At 42.7% G+C, this 12,118-nt stretch overlaps 1 protein-coding gene across 1 annotated transcript in view; it reads left to right on the top strand.

Moving 5' to 3' along the window:
* Positions 1-12,118, top strand: part of LOC135540155 (MAP kinase-activated protein kinase 3-like) — a 35,327-nt gene that overhangs the window by 6,239 nt on the left and 16,970 nt on the right. The window contains exon 2 of the mRNA XM_064966584.1: positions 11,072-11,211. Within this exon, the coding sequence (XP_064822656.1) occupies positions 11,072-11,211 (140 nt within the window). The remainder of the gene's footprint in view (positions 1-11,071; positions 11,212-12,118) is intronic.

Here is a 12,118-nt window from a genome sequence, read left to right as displayed (position 1 = left end):
TCTTACTCCCTCATTTATCAGAATACAAGCCTAAAACAATTTCTAAAGACTGTTGACATCTAGTGGAAGGCATAGGAACTGCAATTTGAGTCCTAAGTCAATGGATACTGTAATGGCATTGAATAGAAAACTACAAAACCCCCTTCAAAAATACTTCCTGAATGGATTTTTCTCAGGGTTTCGCATGCCAAATCAGTTCTGTTATACTGACAGACACTATTTTAACAGTTTTGGAAACGTTGAATGTCTTCTATCCAAATCTACCAGTTATATGCATATCATATCCTCTGGGCCCGAGTAGCAGGCAGTTTAATTTGGGCATGCTTTTCATCCAAAATTCCTACCCTATAGAAGTTAAGGAAAACAAGAGCAAAGAGAAAATATTTTGTCAGACAGGGTGGGAGGCTCGTGGGACCAAACCTGGGACCACCAAGGACCCCGGAACGCCACACCATCCAAACATAAACAAACCAAATACAGGGAACAGGGAATACAAAGTAAACAGTGGCCAGTCACGTGGAGGACACGCATATGTCACAACACGCTGTATCTCTGAAGAAACTATAGAACCACTGACGGATGGGGATCAGCATCCCCAACGTCAATATCGTGTTCTATTAAGTTTGTAAGTGTAGGTGTATTAGGAAACAAAACTAGAAAACTCAGAATCAGATCGACCAACTCGTCTCGCAAATCAGCAGGTAGATGAGCGAGAAGGCTATCCAAAATATCCAGTGACTCTGAATTGTTCATATCTACCCTGCAGTACGCAGTCATTGGGACATCCTCCTCACCATGCACAGGCCTAGCATGACAAAAACAAGAATCCGACGATGTAATGGTACCGGCCAAAATAACAGGTTACTGTCCTCTGCAGACTCCCACTGTTCGGCCCCAGAGGAACGTGCGTAATAGGGTTTTAGCAGATTTATGTGGCACAGTTGGTGCGCTTTCCTTCATTCCGGAGTGGCAACTAGATTGTTTTGCTCAGTGCACTGGTGCACAACCATATATGGACCTTGGAACTTGGCTTGAAAAGGTGAAGCAACAATTGGCAGCAGAGCAATAACCTGGTCACCTGGACTAAAGTGACACGGCTCAGCTCGCAGATCAAATATTCATTTCATCCTTACCTGTGAAGATGATAGCTTCTCTTTAGCCATCTCACCAGCGGCATACAGGCGTCACCGGTAATCACAAGATAACAGGGTCTGAGTTGGCTTAGGAGACTTCCAGTCATCCTGGAGCTAGAATCCCGCGCACATTATGTCTGAACACTAAGTAATTTGGACTGAAACCTGTGCTCTCCTGTGAAACCTCCCTGGAGTCTACCAGTAACCATGGCAACACCTCCATCTCCATACAATAAGCTCTCAGCAAAGACTTAAGTGTTTGATGGAAATGTTCCAGCGCTCCTTGACTCTGCAAGTGATAGTTGCTGGCCAAATTGTATTTAATATGGAACTGTTGGAGAACCTGACCAAACAGATGAGAGGTGAAATTAGAACCTTGGTCACTGAATAACCTTAGCGATTTCAAACAGCGAGAAACTGAGTCAAAGCTTTTAGCACAGACTTAGTTGTGATAGACCGGAGAGGATAGGCGGCAGGAAACGTAGTGGTACCGGCTTAATAGCTTGATTTGGTGAGTGCGTTTATAAAGAAGTGCATTGGAGATGTTGTACCCACTGTGACTATTAAAACCTACCCTATCCAGAAACTGTGGATGTGTGGCAGAATTCGCGCAAAACTGAAAGCGCGATCCACCGCATTTAACCATGGAAACCATATAAACAGTGTAGCTATTCCCTCTGCAAGGCAATCAAACAAGCGAAATGACAGTACAGGGACAAGGTTGAGCCGCAATTCAACGGCTCAGACACGAGACGTATGTGGCAGAGTCTACAGGAAATCACGGACTACAAAAATAAATCCAGCCACGTCACGGACACCGACGTCACGCTTCCAGACAAACTAAATACCTTCTTTGCCCGCTTCGAGGATAATACAGTGCCACCGTCTTGGCCAGATAACTAGGACTGCGCCGCCCTCCCTCTCCTTCTCCGTGGCTGACGTAAGTAAAACATTTGAACGTGTTAACCCTCGCAAGGCTACTGGCCCAGACAGCATCCCTAGCCGGGATCCTCAAAGCATGTGCAGACTAGCTGGCTAGTGTGTTTACGGACATATTCAATCTCTCCCTATCCCAGTCTGTTATTCCCACATGCTTTAAGATAGCTACCATTGTTCCTGTACCCAAGGCAAAGATGAACTAAATGACTACCACCTCGTAGCACCCACTTCTGTCATCATGAAGTGCTCTGAGAGACTAGTCAAGGATCATATCACCTCCACCTTACCGGCCAACCTAGACCCACTTGAATTTGCATACCGCCCCAGCAGGTCCACAGATGACGCAATCGCCATCACACTGCACACTGCCCTATCCCATCTGGACAAAAGGAATACCTATGTAAGAATGCTGTTCATTGACTACAGCTCAGTATTCAACACCATAGTACCCTCCAAGCTCATCATCAAGCTGGAGGCCCTGGGTCTTAACCCCTCCCTGTGCAACTGGGTCCTGGACTTTGAAGGTAGGAAACAACATCTCCATTTCGCTGACCCTCAACACTGGGGCCCCACAAGGGTGCGTGCTCAGCCCCTCCTGTACTCCCTGTTCACCCACGAATGCGTGGCCATGCACGCCTCCAACTCAATTATAAAGTTTGCAGACGACAACAGTAGTGGGCTTGATTACCAACAACGACGAGACGGCCGACAGGGAAGAGGTGAGGGTGTGTGGTGTCAGGAAAATAACCTCTCACTCAACGCCAACAAATCAAAGTAGATGATTGTGGACTTCAGGAAACAGCAGATGAAGCACCCCCTCTATCCACATCAAAGGGACAGCAGTGGAGGAGGTGTAAAGTTAAGTTCATCGGTGTACACATCACAGACAAACTGAAATGATCCACTCAACAGTGCCTCTATAACCTCAGAAGTTTGGCTTGTCACCCAAAACCCTGACAAACGTTTACAGATGCACAATCGAAAGCATCCTGTCAGGCTGTATCACTGCAACACCCTCAACCGGTCTGCACAACGCATCACTGGGGGTAAACTACCTGCCCTCCATGACACCTACAGCACCCGATGTCACAGGAAGGCCAAAAAGATCATCAAGGACAAGAACCACCCAAGCCACTGCCTGTTCAGACCGCTACCATCCAGAAGGCGAGGTCAGTACAGGTGCATCCAAGCCTGGACTGAGAGACTGAAAAACAGCTTCTATCTCAAGGCCATCAGGCTGCTAAATAGCAATCACTAACTCAGAGAGGCTGTTGCCTACATTGATATAATAAATATAAATGAGACCGAATCAATGGCCACTTTAATAAATGGATCACTTGTCACTCTAAATAATACCACTTTAATAATGTTTACATATCTTACATTACTCATATCACATGGATATACTGTATTTTATACCGACTATTGCACCTTGCCTATGCCGCTCGGCCATCGCTCATCCATATACTTACACGTACATATTCTCATTCACCCCTTTAGATTTGTGTGTATTAGGTAGTTGTTGGGGAATTTTTAGATTACATGTTAGATATTACTACACTGTCGGAACTAGAAGCACAAGCATTTCGCTACACTCGCATTGACATCTGCTAACCATCTGTATGTGACAAATAACATTTTATTTGATTTTAAATGACAGGTTTTGAGGAATGTAGAAACATCCCTCTTTAAACTAGGCCAAAATAAATGTTTCAGTATGCAATTGTAGGTTTTCCTAGAGGATCAGATGTCCAGCAACATCATCGTGGGAAGTTTTCAACATCGACTCACAAAACTTGACTGGTACAATATGACATAATGCCTCCGGAGGGGATGGCTGCCGTTTCACTGGCCCCTGACCAACTGCTATTTTATTTATTTTTTTGTAACTCATTTTGTATCTAATGTCGTTGCTACCATCTCTTATGACCGAAAAGAGCTTCTGGACATCAGAACAGCGATTAATCACCTCGAACTGGACAAAGATTATCTTTAATGAGTCTGACATGAAGGAGATACTGCTTCCCTGAGACCAGGCCCTCATCCCGTCATTCGCATGAAGAAAATACGGAAATACAGGGGGTGGAGGTCTGGGTGCCTTGCGAGAATTTGTCGGTGAGTGAGTAAACCACCACTACCCTCGGTAATTACGCATTGTATCCCGCTGCCATGGAAACCCCCCCCAGCATGCTGGCAGATTCCCCCAAGCCACGGATGTGCCCCCTGAGACAACTGCTCAATCCAATGACTCCACACAAAAATAACAAAACAAAATAACCATGCCCAACGTATTCCAAAGTGGAACATGTCGCTAACCCTAACTGGGGAAAAGAAAGGCTATATAGCTCCGGGTAGCAAATAGCACTAACCTACTAACCTACCCAAATCTCCCACTGAGGTAAACAGCAGATTGTACTCACCTCCTCGGACCGATGTCCCAACAGCAAGTAGAGCAAGAGTTTTCAGCCTGGGAAAGGGCCTGGAAAATAACTAATGTTACTCACTCCAACCTAGCACACAACCAACTATCCACCGCAGTGGCAAGTTTATCAAACCAGCAACCAAAACTAAGGACCAAACAGCACACCTCAAAAAAACAAACAAAAGATGCAAACAAATCACCTACAGAGTTTAACACTAACTCCACGTTTTCTCCCAAACTAAATACACTCACCAGTTAGCTTAATAACACTAGTTTTAGGCCTACTGGCATATTTTTTCATGCAACGCACCTGTTTGATGATGGCACTGATACGTCTGGGGTGCAATAAAGATTGTGTCATCTGTGGATCTGTTGTGACGGTTTGCAAATTGGAGTGGGTCCCGGGTGTGGGATGATGGTGTTGATGTGAGCCATGACCAGCCTTTCAAAGCATTATTATTACAGACTGGATCAAGGAGAGGTTGAAAATGTACTAAAGTTTCCAACGTTGCCAGTCTTGCCTACATTACATTTATATTTTAGTCATTTAGCAGACACTTATCCAGAGCGGCTTACATTTACTCAAATTAGGAATTAGTCACAGGGAATTTCTTCACTATACAAGAAGTTAAGGGCATGAGGACCCATAGAACACAATAAGGCGCGGTCGAAAATGTACAGGTCAGGGTAATGCAATAATTTCATGTGGCAGCATTCGAAAATAAACATTTGTCGTTAAGGGTAGACCAAGGCGCAGCATGATTTGAGTTCATCATATTTTATTAAAATGTGAACCAGCAAAATAAACAATAGAACGAACGAAAAGCTTCATTGTGCAAAAATACATGCAACCAAACAAAGACAAGATCCCACAACTGAAGGTGGGAAAACGGGGTGCCTAAGTATGGTCCCCAATCCAATCAGAGACAACGATAGACAGCTGCCTCTGATTGGGAACCATACTAGGCCAACAAAGAAAAAGAAAACTTAGATATACAAAAACTAGAGTACCCACCCTAGTCACACCCTGACCTAACCAAAATATAGAGAATAAACAGATCTCTAAGGTCAGGGCATGACACTAGTGCCATTGCTGATTTTATTCTACAGGATAGCATTAAAAACGTGACCAGAGATCGGGTAGTAGAGTGCCTGTAGATAATTTGAAAAACGTTTAAATTAAAACAATAACAGTAAAATAGTTATGCTACATGTTTGCTGAGTAGTTAGCTAAAATTCTCAACGTTTGTGTTTATTTTCCAAGTTTGATGGCAAACTTTGTGTACTGCTAACATTCACTTCCTGTAATTTTTCCTCATATTGCTAGTCCCATTGTTTAGAATTCTTCCGCATTTATGCAAAGACTTATGGGATATCAGAATCCTCTTGTCCTAACCTGTGTATTTTCGACCTAGCAATAAGGTATCCAAGATTCACTCTCACATGGTCTCCAGATACTGAACAGGAGTACGGACTACTCTTTTAGAGATACTGTGGGTTGTGAAGAATAACAGACATCAGTTAAAGAGGCCAACGGAAGTCCTTCGCTTCCACTTTCAACATACCCTGCAACAAAAAGGGAAGGACTTCCTCTTTATGGTGACTATCACTATAGGCATGGGTATAAAAATACACTTACACACTCATTAATGATAAAGAAGACACGCCTAAGCACATGTATACTCTAAACCAGCCAAACTCAACTGGCGGATTGCGGTCCGAGTCCGGACCCAGAGAATGATCAATCCAGACCGGACATCATCTCATTTTGTTATATAAAAGTCAATACATTATTTTTTAGAAAGCTTTAAAATCAACCGGGCACAGCAGCCTCTTTATCACTGTCTCTCTCAAAGCAACAGCCGCGTATACTAGTGCCCCGTCTACTCCAATCCCATGGTTATATGCAAATACAAAGGGCCACGTCTTACCCAATCACATTAATCCAAATATTCTCCACGGAACCTTGGGACAAGCAGGCAGAATGAAACAGAAAGATTTGACAGTGGTTCAACTGTAAATATCACAGCTAGAAGGAGCTTAGTCACGAGTATCTTTGCTAATATGGCTTGTAACATTTTTTTTTGCACAAAACCAATGTGCCTGATATGCAGTGAGTCCGTGGCTCTCGTGAAGTGTGCCAATGTTAAGCACTATTATGACACCAGGCGTAGTAAATTCGATCAGACGTATCCCCTAAACACAGAGATGAGAACAAACAAGATTAACTCAAATCCCAATATGAAAGGTCCACCAAAGTCCTTGTCAATTTCCTTACAGCCCAACAACAGGCAATGGAGGGTTCACTGAGGATAGCTTGGGTTTTGTGAAAACACAAAAATACTTTTTCAGACACTGAGATGATGAAAGGATGCATGTTTGAAGTGGCTGACACCTTGCTTGAAGGTAAACAAAAAGATGAGCTCAGGGAAAATCTCAAACAGATCCCACAGTCAGATTCCACAGCAATGAGGAAAACTGAAATAATAATACAACTTGATGAGGCCATTCAGAATGCAGCATGCATTTCATTATCTGTGGATGAATCAACAGATAACACTGATAATGCCTAGCTTCTGGTGTTCGGCAGATTTTATAACGAAACAAAGAAGCTGTTGGGCTGCTGCCAATGACTGGAACTAATTGCTGGAAGCTGGAGACTCATATCTCCCTCACTAACTTTAAGCATCAGCTGTCAGAGCAGCTCACAGATCACTGCATATGTACATAGCCCATGCAACTACCTCATCCCCATATTGTTATTATTTTATTTTTTTGCTCCTTTGCACCCCAGTATCTCTACTTGCACATTCATCTTCTGCACATCTTCTCCAGTGTTTAATTGCTAAATTGTAATTACTTTGCCACTACGGCCTATTTATTGCCTTACCTCTCTAATCTTACCTCATTTGCACACACTGTATATAGATTTTCTTTCCTATTGTGTTATTTTTTGGTTTATTCCATGTGTAACTCTGTGTTGTTGTTTGTGTCGCACTGCTTTGCTTTATCTTGGCCAGGTCGCAGTTGTAAATGAGAACTTGTTCTCAACTGGCCTACCTGGTTAAACAAAGGTGGGAAAAAAATATTATAATACAGAAGCACACACGGGGGGGGGGATATCCATGAGGCCATCAAAGGGATGCTGACAAAAAGGGGGATAGATCTGAAGTCAGAGGTCTCCATCAGCATAGATGGAGCTCCTGCCATGATAGGAAGAGGGAGGGGACTGGTTGCACATTTGAAAGAGGACCACTGTCACGCCCTGACCTTAGAGAGCTGTTTTATTTCTCTATTTGGTTAGTGTGATTTGGGTGGGCATTCTATGTTTTCTATTTCTTTGTTTTTGGCCGAGTGTGGTTCCCAATCAGAGGCAGCTGTCTATCGTTGTCTCTGATTGGGAATCATACTTAGGCAGCCTTTTTCCCACCTAATGTTGTGGGTAATTATGTATTTTCTGTGTGTGTTTGTGTGCGCCACGGTTGCGTCACGTTTGTTTCTGTTTACCTGTTCTTTTTGTGAAGGTTTCACTACGATTAAAAGAAATGTGGAATTACATGCACGCTGCGCCTTGGCTCATCCATGACAGGGAGTTTGAAAACAGTGAACGTGACATCATATCACTGCATCATCCATCAATCTGTCTTGTGGGCTAGTCTGGGAAAATAGTATTCTGAGGTCATGACAACATTGATGAAACTGATAAACGTTTTGAGTGCCACATCATCCCTACAACAGCATCTGCTACGGGGCATCCTGACAAAGGCCAATGCCAGTTTTGATGACTTACTACTGCAAGACAATGTCAGATGGCTCAGCAAAGGCAGGGTTTGGGAATGCTTTTGGGCCATTCAGGAGGAAATCAAAGCCTTCTTATCACAGCAAAAGAGTGACAAGACAACTCAGTTTTCTCTGTTTTTGGAAGATGAGGAGAAGATGGAAACAGTTTCATTTTTGACAGACATTACATCACACCTTAATCAACTGAATGTTAATCTGCAGGGATGGTTCAACACAGTGTGTGATATGATAACAGCAGTCCGGGCTTTCCAGAAGAATTTGGAGCTTTTCAAGAAGGATCCCCAGGGAGAACTTGCCCACTTCCCCAATCTTCTGGTGCAAACTCAGGGAGACAAAGATATTCTCAACCATGTTGATTTCATCCAGAAGCTGAGGGATAACTTCAAGGCTCACTTTGATGACTTCACTGTTGGAAAAGAACTGCTGGTGCTCATCCAGAATCCCTTCTTGGTCACATGTGTGGCAAAGTTGTCAGAAGAAGCAAAACAGATCTTCAGATGGGTACTGTACTCGATACCATCTACTGTATCTTGCCTATGCTGCTCTGCACCATCACTCATTCATATCTTTATGTACATATTCTTTATCCCCTTACACTGTGTATAAGAAATTAGTTTTGGAATTGTTAGTTAGATTACTTGTTGGTTATTACTGCATTGTCGGAACTGGAAGCACAAGCATTTCGCTACACTCGCATTAACATCTGCTAACCATGTGTATGTGACAAATAAAATTTGATTTGACTTGATTTAGATGTTGCACCACTGCAGATGGAGTTGATTGAGCTGCAAGAAAATGTGTCTTTGAAGGAGTAGGCTGGTGATTGTAACCCTGTCACTTTCTGGGGAAAGATGGTGCCTGCAGCTGATGTCCCTGTTCTCAAGAAACTGACACTGTACATCCTGACCATGTTTGGCTCCACATACAGCTGGGAATCAGCCTTCTCCACAATTAACTTTATTACAAACAAATACCGCACCAGGCTCACCAATGAACACCTGCTCCAGTGTCTCAGAGTTGCTCTCACACTTTTGTGCCAAATTTCAAAGCATTGGTAGGAGACAGAAAGTGTAATTTCTCTCATTAATGCAGGGCAAGGCCCAGAGTGACTTATACATGAACATTGCATGGCCCACAGTGACCTTCTGTGCATTCAGATGATTATTTTTGTTGAATTATCCTTTGTTCTCCAGAAAACGTGCACTTTATTTAAAATAAATACATTTGTTTTTATTCAAGGCCCAATGGTTCACAGTGCACTTTTTGCATAGACAATTATGCAACCACTTTGTTTTACAGCAATGTTGTAATTCATTCAAATTCTTAGTCTCATTTCATGTGTTTATATAACAACATGTTTCCAAAGTCGTAGACGACTATGTTTGTTACTACGTTGTACCACAGCGCCACTTTAAACAATGCTACCTAATATAATGTTTACATACCCTACATTATTCATCTCATATGTATATGTATATACTGTACTCTATCATCTACTGCATCCTTATGTAATACATGTATCACTAGCCACTTTAACTATGCCACTTTGTTTACATACTCATCTCATATGTATATACTGTACTCGATACCATCTACTGTATCTTGCCTATGCTGCTCTGCACCATCACTCATTCATATCTTTATGTACATATTCTTTATCCCCTTACACTGTGTATAAGAAATTAGTTTTGGAATTGTTAGTTAGATTACTTGTTGATTATTACTGCATTGTTGGAACTGGAAGCACAAGCATTTCGCTACACTCGCATTAACATCTGCTAACCATGTGTATGTGACAAATAAGATTTGATTTGATTTGATAAAGGACAATATCCAACCAGACCTTTGCCACCTCGGGAATGTGTGTCAACTGGACCTTTTCAAATAGTAGTTGAGTACTTCTGCTCTAAACGCACACATAAAAACACACTAATTCACAATATAAATATGCATCTACCCTAAAACAAAGAATCATTTTTATTATTTTGTGTGAAATGTATATAAACCCTAGTTCCTGCTTCCTCTAGTAACATTGTAAATCTTCAAAAAGGGTTGATGACTGTTTTGGTTGAAGTTTTAACGGTGTATTTTATGAACTGCTCTTAACAACACATGCGTAACTTGGCCACTCATAGGCCATTCAGTTTGGATGGATGATGCCATGAGGATATGATGAAATCTTGTCTCTTAGGACCAAATCCTAACTTTTGTCCACTTTACCTGTGTTAAAAAAATGCATTAGTTGTTCATTGAGGGAGACAGGTTGCCGATTATGACTTCTGTTATCGAATGAGACCTTTAAGTCCGTTTATAGCCAGTCATTCTAAAACCACAGCTTAGATGAAACTCCGTCTCCATCCGCATCTGTACAGTCGCTTCCACATTTCTCACCATCCACGTTATCATATAGTTGAATCTGTAAAAAGTGTGTTAGAGATTGTGTGAGGTTGTGGTAAAGGATGAGTGGTAGCCAGACTGGCTGTGTTGTGTTCTGTTCTCAGCTGGCTGGTCTTGTATCCAGCTGGAGCCCACTCTGTCACTGTCACCACCCAAAAATATCCTCTGATGGAAGACAAGTGCTATGTCAAGGCCTGCTGTGTGTGTGTGCATGCGTATTTGTGCGTATGTGTGTGTCTGTGCATGTGTTATGTCTATTTCAAGTCAAGGTTTGTGTTTAAGTTATTGCACACACAGGCCCCCTAACATGTACGGTAGGGAACTGAAAGAGGGAAAAAATAAAATTCCTACCCCACCTCTTCCTGTTTCTCTCTCTCAGATCCTCTATGACAGTCCCAAGGCGAGGCGGGAGGTTGAGCTACACTGGCGGGTGTCGGGGGGGCCATACATCGTTCGCATTCTCAGTCTGTACGAGAACATGCATCATGGGAAGAAGTGCCTGCTCATCATCATGGAATGGTATGATCCTGCACTGTCAGCTCTTTTACCCAGAATCCTCTGCTCTCTGTGGGAATACAAGTTATATTGCTCTGTCCTCAGCCACTAGCCATAAACTATTGACATAGTGCCAATCCCTCATAGCTTCTCTTTGACACCATTAGGCTTGATGGAAAGCTCACTCACTTGGCCTTGGTGTGTCTATGCAGGCCAAGTATGTGGCAGGCCTGGGCCATGGCTGGGGCTCCACCTGTGCCTCACAAAAAATTGACACCCGACTCTCTTGATATACTGTAGTATTCTCTCATCCTCTGGTCAATAAACCAGTCAAGTGCCAAGGAAATAAAGTACATATGGTATGTGGAAGTTTAAACATGACATAAGCAACATAAACCTCGTGTTTAAATGCTGACAATTATTTCCCTTGAGGTGCATTTTCAGAGACATGGAAGTATAGTGCATTGACCAGTCGTAGACAGGGAGCCTGACGGTTCAGAGCTGAGTTAAGGGTGTGTTCTCTGTAAAGTAATTTCTCTTTGTGGTCAGCTCTTTCCTGTCTCAGAGAGGGTCAGAGGAGAGCACCAGCTCAGCTAGCGTAATGAAGGAGAATAGTCAGTAACTGAGTTGGACATAGATGTTGGATTTGGACTTGGATCTCTCTCTTACTCACTTCCTCCATACTCACTCTTTCTATCTCTCACATACACACACACACACACACACACTCAAAAGATCATACAGTGAGTGTACAAAACATTAGGAACACCTGCTCTTCCCACGACAGACTGACCAGGTGAAACCATGTGAAAGCTATGATCCATTATTGATGTCACTTGTTAAATCCACTTCAATCAGTGTAGATAAAGGTGAGGAGACTAGTTAAATAAGGATGTTTAATCCTTGATACAATTGAGACATGGATTGTGTA

Source organism: Oncorhynchus masou, chromosome 5 (genome assembly GCF_036934945.1).
Source record: "Oncorhynchus masou masou isolate Uvic2021 chromosome 5, UVic_Omas_1.1, whole genome shotgun sequence".
NCBI classification, from domain to species: Eukaryota; Metazoa; Chordata; class Actinopteri; order Salmoniformes; family Salmonidae; genus Oncorhynchus; species Oncorhynchus masou.
Note: the sequence above shows the minus strand (reverse complement) of the source record. Positions and strands in the feature narration are given on the sequence as shown.